This window comes from Macrosteles quadrilineatus, unplaced genomic scaffold (genome assembly GCF_028750875.1).
Source record: "Macrosteles quadrilineatus isolate MER2022 unplaced genomic scaffold, UCM_ALF_1.0 Scaffold_8__2_contigs__length_117827958, whole genome shotgun sequence".
Lineage (NCBI taxonomy): Eukaryota > Metazoa > Arthropoda > Insecta > Hemiptera > Cicadellidae > Macrosteles > Macrosteles quadrilineatus.
Window position 1 is genome coordinate 63,755,347 of NW_026542601.1, and position 25,803 is coordinate 63,781,149.

Here is a 25,803-nt window from a genome sequence, read left to right on the forward strand (position 1 = left end):
GAGCCACTGGGGCGGAGCCCTTTTAAGAATTTCGAAACGGGAAATAGTTTACGTCCGATTCGCATACCTACAGAATTTACACACCAAATTTCATAACGATCGGTGAAGTCGTTCCGGACGAGTTTGCAGACAAACACTGTGACACGAGAATTTTATATATTAGAAGATATGTGTCCGTTAGCACGATAACTCGAGCAAAAATGATCCGATTTTGATGAAATTTGGTACAAACGTGTAAACCTACGTTTATTCGAACGAGTTCGCGATCCAGCATGATCGGACCATGGGAACGGGGGTTTACGGGGGGTTTTATGGGGTAAAAATAGGTTTTTCCCATTTTTGACCCAAAAAACATAAAATTTAGCAATTTCTTTCCACACCATTTTGTAGAGCTTAAAAAACAAATAATTTAGTATATTGAAGCGTTATTATGCGCCTAATGGTTACGGAGAAAATTCCAAAAAATTGTAAATTTAAAATTCCCATGTTATTCTTATGGAGAATAAGTAAACTGTTGTAGTTTGCTTGTTTATGAAAAAATTTTGATCAAATTTGGAAAATGTTTTTATTTCTTACTAACTATTAACATTTTACAAAAAAAAGTTTTACCCTCCCTGATGCAGCAAACCTAAGTACTTGTTAAACTAATTCTATTATAATCGGGAATAAATGTTATATTTTTAAGTAGACATTTCAGTGTAAATCAAATCAGTCAAATGGAAATTCGCTTAGTCTGCAGGTTTGCTGCGGCGGGGGTATTTTTATTGTTCAAGCTGAAACAAAAATACAACTTTTGCTTGGTACTTTCTATGTTTTAAATGTTAAAGACACCATGTTTTGTAGTCTTCAAACCACTAAAGCGTACATAAGCAGACATAAAGCTCAATGGAAAAATGGATTAAACCCCTGTTCAAAGAGGGCGATGTCAACGATCCCTCTAACTACTGCCCCATCGCCCTTCTGCCTTGTTTTTCAAAGATTTTTGAAAAAATTGTAAAGATTCAACTAACAGAATATTTAGAAAGCAATAATTTAATAAATCCTTCGCAGTTTGGTTTCCGCCCAGAACTCGGTACTGAAAAATCGATAACAAAAATGATTAACTGCATTGCGGAAGCCTTGGATGGATCGCAGAAGACTGTGAGTGTGCTATGTGACCTATCCAAGGCTTTTGACTGTGTGAATCATGAGATACTCATAGAAAAATTAAGTATGCATGGAATAAAAAATACTGAATTAAAATGGTTCATATCATATTTCAAAACCCGAAAACAAAGACTTGTTGTACAAAAAATGCAGAGAAATTATAAATCAGAGTGGAACATTAACCCCAATGGAGTTCCTCAGGGCTCCATTCTTGGCCCTTGTTTATTTATTATTTATGTTAATGATCTATGCAATGCTACTAAGATGTCCACCTTTCAATACACAGATGATACCGCTTTAATTTGCACAGGACAAAACAATGAGTTCATACAAGCCTCAATAACTCAGGAATTTCAACTCCTCGGGGATTGGTTTGCAGTAAATGGTCTGTCCATGAATGTGGCAAAAACTCAACTAATTCAGTTTTCTGCATCAAATATTAACCAAGAAATAATTGTAAATACAAACTTAACAACAATTCATTCACAACAGCCAATAAATTATTTGGAAATAGAAATCAATTCACAACTAAATTGGCAAAAACACACCTATCAAAAAGACTACGCTCAGCAACATTTGTTCTCCCAATAATTCGGGATACTACTAATCTAGAAACACAAATAGTAGTATATCACGCATATTTTTCATCGATTATGAATTATGGAATTACTGTATGGGGCTCATCAAGCCATGTCAAAAAAATATTTATTCTCCAAAATAGAGCTGTAAGATTAATGGCCCCCGTAGAACACATTGTAAAGATTTATTTATTCATTTTAAAATTTTAACCTATTTTAGCTCTTATATTTACAAATTGGCATTAATGGTTAAAAGTGATTTCGACACATTCATGGACTTTCAACAATCTCATCCACATAACACAAGATTCAAAAATATTATAAAACCAGTTCAACATAGGCTTAAAATCTTTCATTTATCCCCTCTAGTATATGGGGCCAAAAATTTACAATAAATTACCCGCTGGGATTAAAAACATTGCCTCATTCTCTAAATTTAAACTATCTTTAAAAAATTTACTTTTGGAGAGGGCATTTTACTCGTTAGAAGAATATCTGGAAAATGAGTTTATTTGAAAGATACTACTTCTCACATAGGTTTGTAGCTTATTATTTGCTTTATTTCTTTTGTAAGCTATTTTATTATTTAAAATGTAGTATAGTATTAGTAATTGACTTTGTGACAAATCACCTGTCAAGAGAATTGATGTAATGTGATGATGTTTAATAAATAAATAAATGGTGTAGCATATGGTAATGTTATGTCTTGTAGTAATGTCTTGTATTGGTAATGTTGACGACTTCATTACTTTGAATTCTTCTGTTGTGAGTTTGATATCTATGGTAAAGGGTGTCGTAGATGACAATATCAAACTAAACAAAAGATTTGACGATTTTATTAAGACTGGAAAGCCAAATTCTATGCATGACCTTGACCAAGGTCAACCAGGTGTAGGCCTAGATGTGAATGATGTAGGTGGGATTAAGTCTTGTCAGCTATTTCCCATAGTAGATCATGACAAAAATTGTGTAAATAATCAGACATTATCTGACTCAAACCGTAGCTTGATAATTGAAACCATCTCCGGTGATAGGCCTACTAAGCCTAAACTTGGTCAACCTAGACCTAGACCTCCAAATACCAGCTTTGCCGGAATAGTGAAAAATTCGCCTGTTGTCAAGAAGGTAGCTAATAAGAAACCTATCATTGGCACAAAAACAGATTTTGGGTCTAATGAAGGCAGTTCTAGCCTTAAAATTGTGGAGAAGAAATCGTGGTTGTTCATCTCTCAATGTCAACCAGAGGTAACTGAAAAAGTTATAGTGGACTATGTGACACGAGGTGGTATTAAAAGTGTTGACTGTGTCAAACTAACCTCTAAGTATCCGACGTATGCATCTTTCAAGGTAGGTGTACCAATTAATGAATTTGACGGCATCTTGAATGCTGATTTTTGGCCTGTAGGGACTCTAATTAGGGAATTCACTCCTAGAAAACCTGGTCCTACACATGTGAAGCCTTTTTTAGGTCAATAGTTTGCAAAGATCGTGTTGAGTCTACTGATTCTGAAATAGACTGTGTCAGGCTTAACCTATGTTTGATTAATGTTCAGTGTTTGCGAAATAAGACAATCGAACTTGAATTATTATGCTTTGACAATCAAGTAGATTTCCTTATGGTCTGTGAACATCAGTTGCTCAAAGATGAAATTGAATACTATAAAAGTATTGGGAATTTTGAACTAATTAGTAATTTTTGTCGTACGTCTGCAACTGGAGGCGTGGCTATGTACTTCAATAATAGACTAAATTACTCTGTCAAGCCTCTGGACCTCTCAATGTACAGTGTAGAAAAAGAGGTTGAATTTTCTGCTTCAACTATTACGGACTTGTCATTGGTGGTTGTAACTATGTACCGATCACCAAGCGGTAAAATGGGTAATTTCTAATTTCTTTGATATACTGGAAAAATTTTTAGTATTTTTGTTGACACTTGGGAGGTATGTGATAATAGGTACCGATCATAATGTGAACCCTGTCTATTTCCCCAGTGATGCCAAAACATATGTTAAAAAAATCTAGGGTTAAGTTTAGTCAATGGGATGCCTTTACTTTACACTAATTTTGTTAAACCTTAACAAAAGGAGTGTACACTTAGAAATATTAACTGGTTAGGGATGCTAACTTTGCGGTTTTTGCCAAGAACTAAACTTACCTCAACTAACACACCTTTATTTGCCTTTTTATATTTGACGAAGACAATTTCCAAAATTCTCAGGGAAGCCTTTTTTACCACCATTAATCACAAAACCAAAATTACCTTAATAAACCAGTATTTATTCACAAACAATTATATGTTTGCTGCCTTTAGCAGAGTTAAACCTATGAATTGATTTAAATTATTGAAAATAACATCAACAAAAGCAAACAAAAACAAACAACAACTGATTTTATACCAAAGAAATGGTGTATAGGAATATTATATTCTGACACATAGATAATATATTTCTGAGTTTGTTTGAATATTAAAATATAAATTGTTTTATATCATCGAGCTTTTTAGGGACTTATGTCCCTACAAGTCACTAGTGTCTCATAAATTAAATACAGCATTATTAGTTTCTAGCATACCAAACCCATATCCTTTAAATTAAGTGGTGCAGTGGAGCGGGAATGTGTGGGAATAGCTCCATTTTGATTTATTTTTCAAAAAAAGAATTATTTTGACAGGACACCCATATTTTTTATCCGACACTAGTGATTGATCCCGCACTGCCAAATTTCTGGATACACCACTGGTCAAATTGCTTAGAGGGACATGCATACCTAACTGTGCACGCAAACACAACTGTGGGGATGAGATCAGTATAGAGGCCTTCCACAGAGAATTTCAAAGCAGCAAAGGAAGAAGTAGTCGATAGATAGCAAAGTTTATTGCTGCAAGAGTTTTTAGTTTATCCTCATGGGAACCATCCACGGCTACCCGTGTTAAACTATAGTTGACAAAATAAATTGCATGGATCAGTTGAAATAGTACAATTTAGGAACAAAACAATAAAAAATTACTGAAAATTACCAAGTGAATTTTTACCTGGAAACACAGCCTCGATGTACCAAGTGAGTAAAAAGTACAAGAAAGTGTCCACCATCAACATAACCAGCACCAAGCCCAAGTTAAAGTCATCTCCGTAGAGAGGACTTTGCCACAAGTCTGGCCATGACACGCCAGTTCCTCTCTCCTCCAGCAGGGATAAGTAGCCTGCCCCCAGACCAAACGCAACATTAGACGACAAAGCCTGCAAAAAAAATGTTTGACGACATACGACAAAGGACAGTACAAAATATTACAACTCATTAGAGTGGCTGAATAAAAGTGGATAGCAAAAAATGTGAATAATGCAAAACTAACCTAAGTGCCTCGGGAATAACAAAATAGACTTTTAATGTATAGTTAAGCATTAATACAGGTTTAGTTAATGATTAGATCTTTCAAATGCATTGTAGAAACCGGTACCTTTTAACTTTGTTTTACACACTTGTACAACAGATAATATTGGACCATATTAGGTATTGGTTATAAATACATAAAAACCAATATACAACCAATGTATAGGTCTGGTAATAACAAAAAAGAAAACATACACAGAATTTAACTTGTCAACTAATTGCTCGTGGTTAATTTGCATCAAGGTGAAATGATTCGTGGATAATGGGGGTGGACTACTATAATTAAATTTGTCATTCAATTTTCTTGTAAAATAATTAACAGCAGCCACTACTGTTTGGTAATTACTTTTGATTATTTTTATTTTGAAATCAGTAGAACTCCTACCTAATATTCCGCCTCCGAATTTCTGGTCCTCTGTTTATCCAGTCACTTCCCCGAATCGATGCCAAAAATATTTCCCACGACTGTATTAGTAGTCTTCATAATTTGAGCATTCTCACGGTTTATCTGTTTCCTGTTTATATACATTTTTAGCGGGTTCACTACTCATTTGAGCTAGTAGATTCCAAAAAGAGACTTAAACACTACTTTTAACCAATCACAAGTTTAAATAATAGGTTTTTTTTTATCCAGCCAAAATATTATCAGGCCAGGGGCTCGGTCCCACGTAGGCCGGATATGAGGGGTTCTACTGTAATTGACCCAAATGTTGAGAGCTTAGTTTTAGATTATTTGACATATTTGACAGTTTGTGCACAATAACGTGACTTGACCTATTGTACCTGATGCTTACAATAGACAATCATTATTAATAATCAAAAGAGTCTCACTAGGGAAGCTTTGATCCACGGACTCATGAAGAGGATCCAACGTACGAGGAAGCTGTACGGGAGGTAGAGGATGAAGAAGATAATTCCTCCACAAGCGGCTGAGAGATTGGCCTTGGAGAAGAAGGTGGAGAGAAGAAACGCCTGAGCGATGGTGGCCACTCCATACACACTGAGGAAGGTGAACACCAGCATGGGGTCTGCGTTCTTTAGAATGTTCCCGTACTGGAAAAGTTAATTGTATGATTAGTTAAGAGTTATCAGCTTTAAATTTGTAAAGAAAAGTTTTCAAAACTATTTGAGTATAGGCCTTAACATTGTGGTATTCACAAATACAGTAGATTTCCGATTATCCACCATAATTTGGCTGAGTGATAGTGAATGGTCAAAATCGTGAATAATGCAAACATAGCCTAAAATACCTGGGAAATAGTCAACATTGACTTTGAATGTATAAGCTATAAATACAGGTTTTGGTAAACATTTTAAATGCAGTATTCACACATTAACTTTGTTTCACAGACATCTATTGAAAAAAACAGGGTGTCTAGTTTATTTCCATTATAAAATTCAAGACTAATTCCAGACTTTTCAAGACTAATTCGAGATTTTTCAAGATATGTTTTTCCCACAATTAGTGGGTGTTGATACCAAAATGTATCAATTCTAGATTCTTCATACCGATACCAATTTTTATAGCTTAACCAAATTTTCTAAATAATACTACACCAACTCTTTGTCTTTGTCATAAAGTACAAGAGTTTTACATCGTCGTCGTTACAGTAGTATTATGATAATGTGGTGTTTTCAAGTAAAGAAATAATGCAGCAATAAAAAATTATAACTAGCAAATTTGGTTTTTTTAACATGAAATCTTCCGCGTACCATACTTTTAACCATCATCATTGACTGCAGTGCTTACAGAAACGTGATCGTCGTCGTCCGCGATCACGGCAAAATCATGAACACTTCCCGCGACCGTGTATACATCGTCGTCTCCCGCGGTCACGGAAACGTAATCGTCGTCGTCCGCGATCGCGACAAACTCATGAATATTTCCCGCGGCCGAGCAGATATCAATGATATCATCGTCGACTCCCGCGGTCACGGAAACGTCCTCGTCATCTCCCGCGGTCACGGAAACGTTATCGTCATCTCCCGCGGTCACGGAAACGTTCCAAGATCGCAGCAAAATCATGAACATTTCCCGCGGCTGTTTAGACATCACCGTCGTCTCCCGCGGTCACGGAAACGTTATCGTCATCGTCCGCGATCACGGCAAAATCATCGTCATCTCCCACGGTCACGGAAACGTCATCGTCATCTCCCGCGGTCACTGAAACGTTATCGTCGACATCCGCAATCACGGCAAAATCATGAACATTTCCCGCGGCCGTGTAGACATCATCGTCGTCTCCCGCGGTCACGGAAACTTCATCGTCATCTCCCGCGGTCACGGAAACGTCATCGTCGTCGTCGGCGATCGCGACAAAATCATAAACATTTCCCGCGGCCGAGCAGATATCATCGTCGTCTCCCGCGGTCACGGAAACGTCATTGTCATCTCCCGCGGTCACGGAAACGTCATCGTCGTTTCTCGTGGTCACGGAAACGTTATCGTCGTCTCCCGCGGTCACGGTAACGTTATCGTCGTCCCCAGCGGTCACGGAAAAGTCATCGTCGTCTCCCGTAGTTTCGGAAACGTTATCGTCGTCGTCCACTATCGCGGCAAAATCATGCATATTTCTCTCGGCCGTGTAGACATCATCGTCGTCTGCCGCGGTCATGGAAACGTCATCGTCGTCGTCCGCGATCGCGACAAAATCATGAACTTTTCCCCCGGCCGAGCAGATATCATCGTCGTCTCCCGTGGTTTCGGAAACGTCATCGTCGTCGTCCGGGATCGGGCCAAATCATTAACATTTCCCGCGGCTGTTTAGACATCACCGTCATCTCCCGCGGTCACGGAAACGTTATCGTCATCTCCCGCGGTCACGAAAACGTCATCGTCGTCGTCCGCGATCGCGACAAAATCATGAACTTTTCCCCCGGCCGAGCAGATATCATCGTCGTCTCCCGTGGTTTCGGAAACGTCATCGTCGTCGTCCACTATCGCGGTAAAATCGTGAACATTTCCCGAGGCCGTGAGGACAATCCTCATTGGCTTTCGCGGTTACGTAAACAGAAGACGACGATCGCGGCAAAATCATAAAAATTCCCGACTTTGAAATCAAATTTAAGACTAAATCCCGACTTTTCAAGACTATTTTGAAATTCAATACTAATTCCCGACTTTCCCGATTTTCCCGACTACTAGACACCCTGAAAAAAACCAAATAATATTAGAGAGCCAATTTATAGGGTTGGTAATACAAATTTTTTAACACATACAAAAAGTGACTTATCAACTCATTGGTTGTAATCGGTGATTCATCGATGGTCGGTGAAGGAAACAACAGCAGCTCTATAGTCTGTCCAGTGTCCACGATATTTTGGGCCTTCTCATGCTAAACAATTTGACCGTCACTTTATAATTTCCTTATTAGTAGCATATTAGTTGCATAATATTTTGATATTTTTGCAATCACCATTAATCTGCAACAAGGTTAATCCATTTGTGGATAACCGAGAGTTTACTGTAGGTTACAAAATTATATTAACATTTTTTTATTAATAATTTGTAGTGTTCTCTTAAATTTAATGACTATTAATTAAATATATATACATTTCTTTGAATATAGACAAATTCACTTAGAAAAACACAACACATAGAGATAATGTCATCTTCCAAATTGTAAAATACTAATTCTGTAACAAAATCTCTCTGAAAACAACATTTGTTGTATAATATCCATTCCTTGGTCTTTATTTGGTTCTATTACTATTTTAACGTCATCTGGCCGCTTTACCCGGCTAAATGCAACATAAAGTTGACCATGGGTAAACACTGTTTTTTTCAAATAAATGCCAACTTTTGATAGGGTTTGGCCTTGCGCTTTATTTATAGTAATAGCAAAAGCTAATCGCAACGGGAATTGAATCCTTGCGCTTTATTTATAGTAATAGCGAAAGCTAATCGCAATGGGAATTGAATCCTTGTAAATTTAATGGGCATATTAGGATCTGTAGATATTAGTTTTATTTTTGGCATGAAAAATATGTTCCCTTTGCCTACTCCAGTAATTACTTCTAACTTTACACTTTTTTCAGACATACCCAACACAACCAATCGTACTCCATTAACTAATCAAGACCCTAGGTTCATATTTCTTATGAGCATCACTATTGAACCAACTTTTAAAACTAATTTGTGTGGTGGCATTCTAGATGGTGTTATTGATTTTATAAACTCAATTGGTATGTTCAACCTCTCTGTAGGGTCTTCTGAAACTACTTCATCATTACTGTAGTATTCCTTAACCCTCCAAAGGTCCATAGTTTAGGCCTTAATGTCCACCTATTTTTGGCGCATTTGCAAGGTTTTATTAAAACGGATCTAAGAAGCTTAAAACAATGTTAATTCTAATGTTCTATATACCATTTTGTTTGGAAAATCATGGGCTTCAATATTATATATAAAACATAAGGAACATTTTTTCAAAAAAAATTTTTTAGGTAAAAAAAAATATAATTTCGAAAATTTTCAAAAAAAAAAAAAATAAGTTCGCGCTCAATGAAATTGTATAAATTATAGGCCTATAAATATTTGAAAATAGCCACTTTGTTCTAAATTTAATGAGGATTACAAATATATAATCATTAGCGAGGTAAGTTATCAAATAAATAAGTTATGAGCGAAAAACGGATTTCAGTACATAGCGTTTAGCTAAGAATGCATAGCCTAACCATAGCTAGGAATCTGGCTGATAATTTACATCAATATCACTACCTACTTCTTCAGGATCATCAACCAGCACTTCAAAGCCACTTAAATCTTCTTATAATGCACCACGTATATCACTACTTTTGATTTTTAACACTAAAACAATGATAAACATAATAAAACACATCAGTCATCGGTCCGAGTTTACCTGTTTACTGTTTACTAATATGCACGTCAGCTGTCTGCTACAATTACGATTGGCTCAGAGAACAAACAGCGCTTAGAGACAGACCTTTAGAAAGCTTAGAATCTAATGAAAAGAACGATACCTAACTCGATCCAGTTCAATCCGATTCAGTCAGTCATAGAGCCTTCGCCGTAAACGATGTTCGTGCGTCTAAAAATAGACGCGTGACACTACACAAAGTGTGTTGTGCGTCTATTTTTAGAAGCGTGACCTTCGGAGGGTTATAGTCTCCTTCGATGGTTTTTAATACTTCTTCGTTTAAATCATCACATTGTTCATTTAAAGGACATACAATTATTTTTGATTGGAGTAGTTTTGAATATTTTCTGGATTTATTGAGTTGCCATAAACAATTGCACAATCAGAGAGAAAAAAGATATCTGGAATGTCAATTGCCGGTGTTGCCCTATTGCTCTCTAAGGTTCCATTACCTAAGCGTAGAAGCCAATCACAAAATGCTGTTTCATTTTCATTTGCACGCATGTTTACTTTCAAATGTACTATAGTTACATACAGTACATACATATACATACTACCTTTGACTATTAATACAACTTCTGTAGCCAATAGTCAATGATATTACCATATGCTTTAAATAAAGTTAAACCAAATGTTTTAAAGTAAACAAAGCAGACATGACCTAGATTCCCATGCTATTTAAATGTGAATTATTTTATTCTGTAATAACCTTTTGGTGCATAATTAAGAAAAATGCATATTTTCCCCCAAAATTTCATGCCCAGACCTTTAAAATGAGACCTCTCCCAGCTTTCTACGGCCTCCAGTTCGCTCACATTTTATTGTAAAATTTTGGGCTTACGGAATTAAATATATAGATTTGTAGTGTTCTCTTAAATTTAATATATAGGCCTAGTGCTAGTTTTCAATACCATCCCTAATCTAATACCATCACAATGTATGTTACACACTCACCACCAAGATGGCAGTAAGCATAGTAATTGTCACCATCATGGGCACAATACTGTCTATGAACCATCCTAGCCAGTGTACGAGGTTGCCGAGTCCCATCACTCTCATGGTCTCTTTCAGTCGTTGTTCCTTCTCGTACACGATAGATTTGACGATCATAGCACACGTGTAAACCCATGACAACACCATGAAGAGTGGGAAAGTGCGGGATATGGCCATCACGAACCTGGAAACAAAAGAACTAGTAATATCAATATGGTTTTCTTTTATTTAACGCTCCAAGTGGCGCATCGGTCTTTTTGACCAAATTAACTTTTTCCTTAAAAAAACTAATAATTAGTAAAAATTTAGAAAATAACAACATGGTCCTTATAGTTTTTAATGATTTATGAACATAAGTTTACGTTATAAAAATAAAAATACAAAACTAGATTGACCAGCTGGAAAAAAAATTAGTGATGGTCGGATCCGGATATCAGACTACCGGATACGCCGGATCCGAGCTAGAACCGGCACCGGATCGGATCCAAAAAATTCCGGATCTTGGTCTGGATCCGGTTTTAATGAATCCGATTTTTTCCAATTTTTTTCCATTTTTTTACTAACACAATGCTATCTGTATCCATGTACAAGACCAACTTTTTCCCGATTTCTTTACTAACACAAAGCTGTAACACAAAAATTAATATCAAAGAATTTATATGGCAAGGCCATGTCTCAGTGTTTGTCTATTGATGCAAATAACATATATGGCAAGGCAATGTCTCAATGTATACCTTATATCTTGATGCAAACAATTTATATGGCTAGGCCATGTCTTCGTATTTGTATCTTGATGCAAACAATTTATATGGCTAGGCCATGTCTTCGTATTTATATGTTGATGCAAACAATTTATATGGCTTGACCATGTTTTCGTATTTATATGTTGATGCAAACAATTTATATGGCTAGCCATGCCTTCGTATTTGTATCTTGATGCAAACAATTTATATGGCAAGGCAATGTCAATTTATTATGGCAAGGCCATGTCTCAGCGTTTGTCTCTTGATGAAAATAACTTATATGGCAAGGCCATGTCTCAGTGTTTGTCTCTTGATGAAAATAACTTATATGGCAAGGCCATGTCTCAGTGTTTGTCTTTTGATGCAAATAAAATACATGACAAGGCCATGTCTCAGTGTTTGTCTCTTGATGCAAATAACTTATATGGCAAGGCCATGTCTCAGTGTTTGTCTTTTGATGCAAATAACATACAGGGTTATTACAAATGATGGACCCATTTTTAATGCTGTATAATTTTTATACTATTAAACTTACCGCTATAAAATACACATCAAACGAAAAAGCAACTCAAAGAGTTTATGCCTTCCAAAGACACATAATTTAACAAAATCGATCCAGCAGAACTTTAGATTTAATTGTACAAAGTTAAAAAGTAATCTCCAACTTTTTTTACCACTAGAAATTTGGAGGTTACTTGACGTTTTTGCAAATAACTTTTAAATTGTGAGGAAATCGACCAAAGTGGAAGGTAATATTCCGAAAGAGAATAAAATTTCCTACAATCTACTATTATGCATATCTTGAAAATACTCAATAAATGTAGCCTAAATTTGGCTTAAAATAAAAAAGTGTGAAATTTAATGTTTGCTATGTTTATTGTCTACATTGAAGACGGGGATTTTCAATTTTTTTCATTTTGAGGCAATTTTTGGTACCTTTCTTGAGTACAGTAGAACCTCTTTAATCCGAACTAATTGGGACCGGGGGTAGTTCGGACTATTGAATAGTTCGGATTACAGAACATATTGTTGTTTTTACATTACAATAGCTAGGGAAAAGTGAAAAATGCTTTATTAAGTAAAATACAGTGTTTATTTAATACAGTAGTAAACCTAGGGAAAAACAGTACTGTGCATTACACAATTGGAATAATTACGGTGCGTATATCAATAAATACAATATACAATAAAGAACTACTGTACTGTGTATAGAGTACAGCAATGAGGCGTTCGGATTAGTGGACGTTCGGATTACAGGGGTTCGGATTAGAGAGGTTCTACTGTATTTTCAAAAAATGCCCAGTAGTAGGTTGTAGGAAATTTTATTCTCTTTCGGAATATTACCTTCCACTTTGGTCGATTTCCTCACCATTTAAAAGTTATTTGCAAAATCGTCAAGTAACCTCCAAATTTCTAGTGGTAAAAAAAGTTGGAGATTACTTTTTAACTTTGTACAATTAAATCTACAGTTCTGTTGGATCGATTTTGTTAAGATGTGTCTTTGGAAGGCATAAACTCTTTGAGTTGCTTTTTCGTTTGATGTGTATTTTATAGCGGTAAGTTTAATATTATAAAAATTATAAAGCATTAAAAATGGGTCCATCATTTGTAATAACCCTATATATGGCAAGGCAATGTCTCAGTGTATACCTTATATCTTGATGCAAACAATTTATATGGCTTGACCATGTCTTCGTATTTATATGTTGATGCAAACAATTTATATGGCTAGCCATGCCTTCGTAATAACCCTATATATGGCAAGGCAATGTCTCAGTGTATACCTTATATCTTGATGCAAACAATTTATATGGCTAGGCCATGTCTTCGTATTTATATGTTGATGCAAACAATTTATATGGCTAGGCCATGCCTTCGTATTTATATGTTGATGAAAACAATTTATGTCTCAGTGTTTTTCTTTTATGCAAATAACTTATATGGCATGGCCATGTCTCAGTGTTTGTCTCTTGATACAAATAACTTATATGGCAAAGCAATGTCAATTTATATGGCAAGGCCATGTCTTCGTATTTATATGTTGATGCATACAATTTATATGGCTTGACCATATCTACGTATTTATGTTGATGCAAACAATTTATATGGCTGGCCATGCCTTTGTATTTGTATCTTGATGCAAACAATTTATATGGCAAGGCAATGTCAATTTATATGGCAAGGCCATGTATCAGTGTTTGTCTCTTGATGCAAATAACTTATATGGCGAGGCCATGTCTCAGTGTTTGTCTTTTTATGCAAATAACATATATGGCAAGGCCATGTATCAGTGTTTTTCTTTTGATGCAAATAACTTATATGGCTAGGCCATGTCTCAGTGTTTGTCTCTTGATGCAAATAACTAATACTGTATGGCAAGGCCATGTCTCAGTGTTTGCCTCTTGATGCAATTAACTTATATGGCATGGCCATGTCTCAGTGTTTGTCTCTTGATGCAAATAACTTATATGTCAAGGCCTACTCTCAGTGTTTGTCTCTTGATGCAAATAACTTATATGGCAAGGGCATGTATCTTTCTGAACAGAATCCGACCCGATTTTTTGCACAACTCTAATTTTTAGTTTTGTACCGTTAGTGATGATTAGCTAACGGCCTATAATCTTGTCTCGGAAATATCCCGTTAGTATTTCAATCCCGCCCGATGCTTCAAGATAAAAAAAAATCTCGAAGTTTCCGGTCTTATCCATCACTATAAAATACCCTGTGTCTGTGTACAAGAAGATTATCTGCATACATATTATTACATACAGGGTGAATAAAAAGTCAAGACTCCCCCATCTAATATTTTTCTAAGTTAGAACACAGTATAGTCTTCTTGTACACAGACACAGGGTATTTTACCTGTAGAACTTCACATACCCGGCTATCAGTACTGTGGACTTGAACGAATTTAAGGAAGAGATCAACAAGAGGTGTTTTAGGCATAAATAAATTGGATGCTGCATGAAAAAACCAAGATATAGCATACTCAAGATTGAACTATAGTAAAATATACACAGATACCCTTTTGGTGGTCGTGCAAATTTAGCACAAAGTTTCATTTTATGATTTTGAAAAGTTTTAGTGTCCCCAAAAAATGAGGGATTATGGGCTCAACTGGAGATTACTCTATATATAAGATATATCAACCTTAAAACATTACCAATTTAATTTTAAACAGTATGATTTAAATTGGCATTCTGTTAATTATGTTTTTTTTTTTCAACCGCCCTTATGACAGTGTGTATCTGGATCCGGATCTGAAGATCCGAAGATCCGGAACCGAATTTTTCAAGATCCGGATCCGGATCCTGTACTGACATTTTCTTGGATCCGCCCATCACTAATAAAAATATTAAGTGGTTTAAATGTTAGTGTTAAACTCAATAAAAAAAGTGTATCAATATTTGAATCTTATTAAGAGAACTAATTTATAATATTTACATTCACATTGGGTCCGCGGAATTGGCTAACTCTGGAACTCGCTAACCCCATGTTAAATGCCCTATCTTAAAATTTGGTCGATGAGAGGAACTCGCTAACTTGTTCGGTTTCGGAATTGGCTAACTCCGGAACCCGCTAACCCGCTCTAGAGCCGGGTTAGTGACTTCCGTACTAGGACAGAATTCGCTAACTCGGTACCTCGGCGGAACTCGCTAACTTCCAATCAGAAGCGTCGCGCGCCGGCCATTAGGAGCAAAGCACGAAGATTGTTGGCCAGTGTTGCCGAAAGTGTAGTACCTACGATCGTATCGGTACCATAATATCGTATCCAATGAATAATTCGCAGTAAGAGCAATGTGGTTGATGTTAAATAAAAGTATATTGAGAAGTAGGCTATGTTTATTATTGTTATGATTATTATTAGCGTGTAAAATGCGTTATTATATTCTAATTTAATTGTTGTTTATTCGTTTGTAAAAAGATAGTTTGTTTGGTTCTTTTGTTGATGAAATATTTATTTTCATAGGCCGTAATTTGCTCCTTTTTCAAATAAATTGCATTAAATATATGAAATGCTGTAAATAAAATTATCAAGTTCGTATTTGGTAGACCGGGTTTGTAGCCGTGAATGATTTTCCTTGATAGGCTATAATATGACTCTTTAAAGGTCTATTTTATGTCTGTCGTGCGGTTTATGGTTTTTATTCATTTGAATAACTTATCATTTTGTTTCAATGTTCTTACATTCATTAATCTGGCACTCCCCTCACGAAGCAGGACAAGACAGTCCGTTCTGTTTACACTCACAGTTGCACAATGGGTCATAAAAGAAGAATGGACCATTTTCAATAATCACTCTAGGGTTGGCAGTAGAGGCCTATCAGATACTGTACGGTAGTACGAGGTTTTCACCAAGAAGGACATTATTCTCAGACGTTTGAACAAATATGTGAAAAAAAACTATTATAGGAAACAGTAAACATGAATACTATAGTATGAAACAGTAAACATATCAAAACAGGCAATGCAAAAAGACTACAAAACAAAAAAGTCGTACCCCCATACATTTCTTATGGACGTTTCGTAGTTTGAACATGTTTGTAGAAAATTTTTCTTATATCTCCAGTTTTTACAGCTTGCAGTTTGTTCTAGCCTTAAAATATTCTGTGATAAAATGGTTTACATTTGAGCTATTGATCATTATAATGGTATGATTTAGAAACGAGCTACCAACCCTGTCACATTAATAATGTGACACCCTGAAGGTGCCGGGTTCGCATCCCGCTGATAGTACTAATTTTTTGGCCTTGCAAACTAACAACACGTCTCCTCAATTTTCTGTCACCTGCCTCTTCTAATGCACATTATTCATTAAATTACCAAGATCATTTTATAAATTGTGTTTCTTTCTATAGTCTAATGTGTTGAAATGCATTGTATATTTATTTAATTTTACTAGGGTTTTACCATTATTTACATGCATTAGGTTCTAACATTATTGTTTTTGAAACGTCACAATTTATTTGACAAACATAAAATGGAAGCATAACAAAGAATCGGCTGATAGCTTCAAGGTCAATGAGTAAAACTTACGGTAGTTGTTATTTCAAACGTTAGAGTTTTTATTACTGAACTAAGATGTTAATGACAAACTAATATTATTGAGCAATAATACTGTAGTTGTAACTTACTTTTGACTATGCGAAAAGCAAATTAATAATCACAATAATGTACATTTATACAGTTAGGACTATTATGAGGTTTTATGATCTTTTATGGGCAAAATCCTTTCGTCAAGGGGGGGGGGGGTGACCCAAACCCCACCCCTTGCCACTGCAGCAGAATATTTAAGACGGTTGTAGAGAAATTTGATCTATAATAAATGTAATCAGATGATGTTGTGATAGTTGTACTAGATGATTGAGTACTAGCATTGACTAGATAAAGTCGAACACCTGCTTATCCTTTGTCGACCAACGGGACTATTAAGTCCCAGCATTGCTTTTTCAGAACAGCTGCTGCCAATTAGGCCATTCTAGGGTTGCTATTGGTTGTAGCTGTTGCCTAGCAACAGTTTCAGCATGTCCTTGTAGTTCAAACTTAGTCCACCAGGCTGCAGCACATACTGGACTCCATAGGGTACTAGCCCTTTGTCGACCGACGGGACTCTTAAGTCCCCCAACGGGACCCTCAAGTCCCAAATAATATTTTTTTCTGTTACAAGTAACCATGGAGATATTTAATAACTTAATTTGATCCATAAAAAAATCTTCCAGCAAATATTTTCTTATTTTTCCAATTTTTCAGTGGTTGGGCAACAAAGGGTTAACATAATAATAATAAATGCAAATAATTGCATTAATTAATGTTTGTTAATTTATTTAAGCAAAGATTTAGTAGTTGAACATTTTTAGGGGAAAAATTAATTAATTAGGCATTTACAAATGTATCATACAGTAATAACATTACTAATTGTAATTAATGAATCTATATTAAAATAATAGTCTCCTCTCCAACTCCAGAAAAACAATTCAACTACTTTATGTCATAACAGAATCATAGTATCAAAAATATTTTAAGTATTGCGACCATTGCAACTGTCGGCTGTTATTTGACCGCTTGAAAACACATTGTGTCAATAAACAAATAGCTCAGAGGTAAGGTAAGAGGCTCACGACACGTAGATATCAGGTTCGAAACCCATTTGGAGAAGATTTGTTTTTCATCTTTTGATTTCATATAAATAGATAGGCATACTTTTGTAAACAACTTGTAAAGTTAACATTTTTGCGACACTTAGAAACCCACTGTAAACCACATTAAAAGTTACTCAAAATAACAACGACGGATACTATTTAAAAAAATACAGAGTTGTTGACATCTACAAAGCTGAAACCCTGAACTAAAATGACCTTGACTTTACCTTTCTTAAATCTATCCTTCTTCCAACACCAAATCATATAACAAAATTAATAATAAATTAAACAAATATTAGGATTAGGCTAAAAAAACTAGCTTTTTGCATGTAGGCCTAGGTTTACATTGCTTTAGTTGTCAATTGCCTAGGTTTAGCCTACAATTATTCTATTAACTGTTATGAAACGTATGTAATATTTTTACACATAAGTTTGACGAGTCAACAACGAACCTTTAATTTGAAGAATTGCTTATAAAACACGGTTAAAGGCTTTATTAGACAAGGGTCAATTACATCACGAATAAATTTTGTATCCGTGTTTGAGAGCTCACTTACATTTACAATCTCTTCGTGGTTTAGTTGGTAGGTCTACTATTCTCACTAATTTTCATGTATTGCTATTTTCCTATAACACTGGCATTCATTTTAGATATACAGTAGAGTCCCGCAAACTCGGCACTCGATAACCCGGCAGTCTGGATAACTCGGCCATCACCTGGCTCAGAAAATTAGTGATTTTTAGAGTCTGAGTTAAACATGGACTCAAGCCAGCTCATATACATAATTCACAACTCATACCAAGGATGTGTTGTACTGTATCTGATGACTTAATACTGACTTGTAATATAAATATAAATAAAAAAAGGTGGTTACAAGGCTTAACAAATTGTATTGTGTTTATATTTAACCCTAGTTCCTGATAACCCGGCATTTCACAAACTCGGCACCCTTCCAGTCCACATTACGCCGAGTTTGCGGGACTCTACTGTAAATCATATAACACAATTTCATTGGACTTGTAACAGCAAAATACAAAACCATATAACCTCTTAGAATTTATGTGGCATTCCCAGTTTCAAGAACAAAGGATTTATTATGTTGGTTTACCTTATGATTGCCATGTTCTTGGATAAAACTTTCAATAAAACTCTACAATCATCAAGAAACAATCACAAGGTGAACCAACATAATAAATAACTTCTTAATGATGTTATAATTGCATTTTAATTGCTTTGAGCTACGTAGCTATTATATCCCCCCTAATGGATTTGATAATAGAAACCAATACCGTAACAATTATCTTTATTGACACTGACGTTTTGAATTACGGCAGATTACGACTATTTCGTCGTGCAAGGTTGGCAACACTCCGTGCAGTGGGCGCGGCCGGGTTAGCGACTTCCAGAGTTAGCGAATTCCGCCGCAGGACAAAATCGAGTTAGCGGGTTCCGGAGTTAGCCAATTCCTGACTGGGACGGTTAGCCAGTTCCAGAGTTAGCCAGTTCCGACACACGACCGAGTTAGCGAGTTCCAGAGTTAGCCAATTCCTACGTCTCTTCACATTGTATGTCCAAAGACTGCATTTTTAGAAAAAAGGGTAGGCCTTTAATTGTTTGAGAGTTTTTGTGAAAATTACTGATCTTAGACTGGTTTAGTGACAAGCAGTTTGGAAAGTTCTTTTTTATAAGCTACTTTTAGAAAGTGGCAACGCAGAACGTGTGCAACAGACATAACTGTGGTTTTACCTGTCCTCAACATAGCATGGGTAGGGGAACTGCTGCAGGAATGTTCCGGGTATATTCGTAACTCCCGTTTGCTCCTGTATCACCAGGTGGTCTATCATGTCTTGCAGGTAGGCAAACCCGTACGTGATGTACTTGAGGTCAAAGGCTGGCCGAAGTCTGGCCCCAGGACGCTGCAGAGTGTCCTGTAGAAACTCGGTGTTATCTACTCGCTCTACACTCATCCTGCAAATAAACCAGAAAACCAACTAGACGCTATAACCAGCAAAATTAACTAGGAATATGACTACTATATTATTAGACCTGAGTACTAGTATGTGTATGGGTTTTGCACAGGGAATTTTGGGACCCTAGTGATTACTTGGTGCTACCTACCTCCCCTGATGTGGTCTTCGGTGCTAGACTGTTGAGTTTCTGGTTCAGTTCTACCTTTTGGGACATCTACTTACCGTGTTGGACTACTTCTCTGGACATTGGTGTTCACTCGTCAACCTGTGGGTGTACCGTGCTCCACCTAACCGTCGCAGACTTAACCAACGCACTCAAACCACAGATAGGACAATTTCACTTTCACTCTTTTGTATTATATGTATATATTTAGATGATTTAAATTAACTTGCTATTGCTTATGTACATTTTCAGGGATTATTCTAATTATTTTTAAGTGGGAATTCTATGTTTATTGCCATTAGTTAGTGTCGGCCGACAAGTTAGGTATAATTCAGTGGATTTACTCTCGCAAATGTTGAATATTGAATATTAATGGGCAATTGTTGTTGAGATATCATTCTTTACTTCAACATTAAATAATTTTGTGGCGATTGAAAATTCTAGTTATCATTCAGATCACCTGGTGTGTGCCCTATCTTGATTGGATAAAACAGTTATAGTATTTTTGAATATTTTGAATACAATTTGAATTTAGATTTATAAGATTTATTTGAATTTTGAACTTAAACTTGGAAACCACATTTATTTAAAACATTTTATTTGAACTTGCCCTATTATCTACTTTTAACTTCTGGAATTAGTCAGAGAGTATTTTGCATCAACATTCTTATCTGAGCAAAAGATAAACAGATATCTTAAGCCATATTATCAAGACAATTTTTGAAATATTTTAGTAATTAGTATCACTTGGTAGATTTTGCTGAAAAGTGTGTTTAGCCAAGGACTTAACTTAATTAACTATAGGGTTTAGCCTCTGCCATTCCTTTCAGTATTTTGTTTTCCGAAATTATTTTAAATTTTCCTTTTCCTTGGAACATTTCCTAGTTTGGATCCCAGGAAGTTTAAAAACTAGGTGGCGCCCCTTTTCATGAAGAATTATTGAATTATTGATTAAGGATAAACACTCTGTGTATAATATTCATCGACCCACCCCAGACTGAGCAATCCGAGGCCAATCATGAACATTTTTTTGTCTTTATTCCATACAATTTGTTTTTGAATCATTACAATAAATTACCCGCTGGGATTAAAAACATTGCCTCATTCTCTAAATTTAAACTATCTTTAAAAAATTTCCTTTTGGAGAGGGCATTTTACTCGTTAGAGGAATATCTGGAAAATGAGTATATTTGAAAGATATTGCTTCTCCCATAGGTTTGTAGCTTATTATATAAATGCTTTATTTCTTTTGTAAGCTATTTTATTTTAAAATGTAGATTAGTATTAGACTTTGTGACAAATCACCTGTCAAGAGAATTGATGTAATGTGATGATGTTTAATAAATAAAAAATAAATAAATAAAAAATAACTTCATTCTAGAGTGAACTGAAAAGTTAACAGCTTAATTATATACATCAATTTAATGAAAACCACATTTTTTATATTATTTAGTTTTAATTATCATGGCAATTAATATTCAACTTTATAGAGTTTAAGTTGGCAATATATCAGCTACAATTATTAAAAACATAATTCCTATTATTGCAGCTGGCCATTGAAAAAAAAACAAGGTCAGCTGAACGATCGGGTAGTATTACATAGAACTGTCATCTACAGGGTTGAGTTTAAATATTGGGTCGAGTCAACAGTTGGCTTGAGAGGTCATTACAGGGTGTAAATAGTTTTCACGTTGGGTCGTTTGTTTTAAAGGTTTTATTGTTGATTGCACAAATCCTTTGCGAAGATTGTGTGATTGAAAATTCATGATTTCACCATGATTGAGCTAAAACTGAGCTGGACAACTGGATCCAGTTTCGAACCATCAAAAGGCTACTAAGATGTAGGAATATGTTCCAACTGAACTTTCCCAGAACATCTGTTGTTATCTGAGCAGCGTAAGATCTGACATTGCAATAAAAATCCCGACATTGCTGGTCAGCTTACCATGGCTCTTTTTTACATGGTTCTTCTTACTTCTGAAACTATTTACCAACTATTATTAAGGAAATTGACAGGAAAGCAGGCTTACCTTTAAATAAGTCCATAGAGACACATAAAACATCACAAAATTAAAAGTAGAAATTTTCGTGGTCACTGACCACTTTTTCAACCACTGGAGATTGGAGAAATGGCAATGGCCATTGCCATTTCTCCAATCTCCAGTGGTTGAAAAAGTGGTCAGTGACCACAAAAATTTCTACTTTTAATTTTGTGATGTTTTATGTGTCTCTATGGACTTATTTAAAGGTAAGCCTGCTTTCCTGTCAATTTCCTTAATAATTCCTGGCAAATGCCCTATCTTTTTATAAGATATTTACCAACTACTTATTTGTTCATCAAATTTGGTCTATTCAATGCACATATTTCTGATCAATAGCTGTGGTCGAATACTTTTTTCACTTAACAATCTTATAACAGCTTGCATCTCACACTTGGTGGGATTTTCTATTATGTCACAAATTTGAGACATTGCAAAACCTTGTAAAAAGATTACTTGAACCTCAAAAAAGAACAGCTGACCTGCAACTCACAACTCTACAAGAATGACTGTGCCAACTCCAATACTTGCAAAGTGACCAACCCGAGGCTACTAAACGAATGGCTCTCTTACAATATTAATAATATATAACATTTTATAAGTAATTGAAATAAAACAAATAATAATATTAAAATCAATAATTTATAAAGCAAACAATTTCCACCCAACCCGATGTTCACGCAAGACACAAAGATTAAAACTTTATACACATCCTGACCAGAACAAAAGTAAAAAATCCTATAGCGTAGACCCCTAACATGAATATGCATTGTATAATCAAATTCTGAGTCTAGGTAAAAAAACGGAGAAACAATTTGTTTATCATATTACCATGTTATATCCAAAGAGAATTAATACTTAAGGGGTTGTAAACTTAAAGATCCAATTATTACTAGGGATGGACGGGATTGAATTTTTAGTTCCCGACGGGACGGGATGGGATTTCATCCTGTGCATAAAAAGGGATGTTTAAAAAGTTTTGAGTATTGCAGTTACCAAAAAAGACAAAGAAAATAAATTTCACCGTTTGTGACACTGATCTATAAAAACTAGAAATTGGTAAAAATGTACAGATATACTGGTGACTCGCGGTTATGGCGCGATGGTTGAAATTACTCGCGGTCACAGCACGATCGTGGAAATTACTCGCGGTCACAGCACGATCGTGAAAATGACTCGCGGTCAGGGCAAGATCGTCGAAATTACTCACAGTAACGGCGTGATGGTCGATATGACTCATGGTCTTGGCGTGATTGTCGCTTTGACTCGTGGTCAAATTCATCGGTATGAATCACGGTCTTGGCGGGATTGTCAAAATAACTCCGCGGTCACGGCGCAATTGTCGTAATGACTCATAGTCATGGTGGGATTGTTGACTTCGCCTCCTGCGTTCGTGGAACCATCATGAACATCTCTCACGATAACGGCGTCATCGTCACTCGTAAAACGGCAAAATAGTCAACGATTGGACAAACCCCTTCCCAAAAATCGGGATAAATATTTTCCTAAAATTTCAGGACCCGTCCATTTCTACTTATTACCATCTAAGAACTAAACACAAAATCCCTGGGTTGAGACTCCTACCTGATCTTGTACGTCGTGTTGGGGTTGAGAGTGATGTTTCCAGGGTTTATAAAGACGACGAGAGCCCACAACTTGTTGTCCTCAACCAGCTCCATACCAGCAACCATAGCCTCCGTCTCAGTGTTATACGGCACCACCTTGTCCCAGTCGAAACACTACAGACAGCAAGTGTCAATACAGTCTATGGTACAATAGAGCCAGTCAGTGTTTCCTGGCAATGATTTGGCCACTTTAACTATAGACAAAAAAATTAAATATAGACTTCAGCCGTGCTACGGTTACCATGGTTAACATTAATTCTGGTGCACACCACTGGGAGCGCCGTGAAGTTACGTGGCGCGTACGCCGTAACCTATGGTAGCCGCAGCACGGCTGACGGTCTATATTTAATTCTTTTTGTCTATGCTTTAACTTAGGGTCACTTCAATGTGGCATTAATACTACTACAGTGTCTTCAGATTAGCAAGGTTGACCAGCAATTGTAGCTTAAGGTAGAAATTGTGCTGTACCAGTATAGTCAATCATGGAGAGAAATGTAAGAGTTTTACTTTACTTTTCTGACAAGATGGTTTACTTTCACAAAATAACATGTCATTTTACCAAATAATAATTTTTATATTATTAACGTGGTGAAATTTTGAAAAAAACTTGTTCCTAAATTTGTCTTTATTCCATACAATTTGTTTTTGAATCATACACAAATTTCAAAGCAAAATAATTGTCTTTTTAATGATTTGTTTATAGCTAAGTTACAATTCCAGCTCTACAATCTTTCTTTCAAACTTACTGTTACTAACCTCCAAAAATTCTGTTGTATTAGTTGTAATGTTGATCAAGCGGTCAAAAGTTTCCTCCCGGTAAACAGTGTTGTTGGGATCGAGGAACCTAGTAAAAAACAAGTAATTGTTTCATAATAGTATTATATCCTCTGGATTGTTGGTAAATATAAAAGAAGAGTAAATACCTGTGTATAGAATAAATCCCTTAGAATCTGTTTATTTCAGGGAACGTATTAACGCAATTTTAAAATAATTGCTATTCTTGTTGTTATTTAAAAATACAATCGGGACTAATTATGTGTGCAGAAGGAGATAAACACATTGAATTACAAGTTAATAAATCAAATACACGAAGAAAATATTTAAAGAAAGAATTACAATTTCCTATATGTGTAGGAATGGACCAGCTATGAAAATAAGCAAAGTCCTATTTAACCGCAACAATAGGGGTGAGAAACTGAGAAATTTATGTATTTACAACACAATTTCTGGATAGTCTATTTTTTGTGTTAAAAGGTTAGTTTTGGGGAAAGATGTTTGAAGATAAAAATAATTAATTTTGAATCAGCCACAAACAGATCGTTCTATGCCCTTAATCAGGTAAATTTGGTTTGTTTATCTAGTGTTGAAGAAATTTATCTCAAGTTACAACAGCAAATATTTGTATTAGTGGTGGTCGAATCCGGATATCGGACTGCGGGTTACACGGGATCTGAGCTATAACCGACGCCCGATCGGATCCACAAAAATTGGATCTTGGGCTGGATCCGGTTTTGATGGATCCGATTCTTTTTTTATGAAATAACCTGTTACCTTATTCAATATCCTTTTATTCTTCTTGTGACAACCGGTTTCGTTATGACAGTCACATCATCAGGTCAATCCTTGTAGAACGATTCGTTATGTATACATACAATTGTTACCAAACACAAAACACATTATATTTACAAAGTATTTACAGACATAAACCATCGCGATGCGTGCACGCTTTTTTTTATTTTACTAACACGCCTTAGTGATGTATTTTAAAATTAAATTAATAGTTAAAATAAATAAAATAAACTCCATATACAAGACTATCTGTGTCCATGTACAAGACTAAAAATATAAAGAGATACCCTTTTGGTGGTTGTGCAAACTTAGCAGGAAGTTTCATTTTATGATTTTGAAAATGGATTTAGCATCCATGACTATCCGTATATGTTATTGACGTCCACATATACTGTGTAATTACCTAGCCATATAATTTATAGACGTCGACATATTCTGGGATATTGCCTAGCCATATTGTGACACTCTGGCCTCGGAAGCTATATTATTCTGTCTTACTACATCATCCTTAAAACATTACAGGGTGTCCACAAAAAATTTGTCATTAATTTCCATGACTTTCCATGACTATC

The 25,803-nt window shown here is 35.6% G+C and overlaps 1 protein-coding gene across 1 annotated transcript in view; it reads right to left on the reverse strand.

Annotated features, from left to right (window-relative positions):
• The window catches only part of LOC129000433 (ATP-binding cassette sub-family A member 7-like), a 126,879-nt gene that overhangs the window by 71,989 nt on the left and 29,087 nt on the right, over positions 1–25,803 (reverse strand). The window contains exons 13-18 of the mRNA XM_054427396.1: positions 24,419–24,506; positions 23,622–23,776; positions 19,612–19,833; positions 10,943–11,165; positions 5,943–6,164; positions 4,756–4,960 (exon numbers count right to left, since the gene is read on the reverse strand). Coding sequence (XP_054283371.1) covers positions 4,756–4,960; positions 5,943–6,164; positions 10,943–11,165; positions 19,612–19,833; positions 23,622–23,776; positions 24,419–24,506 — 1,115 coding nt within the window. The remainder of the gene's footprint in view (positions 1–4,755; positions 4,961–5,942; positions 6,165–10,942; positions 11,166–19,611; positions 19,834–23,621; positions 23,777–24,418; positions 24,507–25,803) is intronic.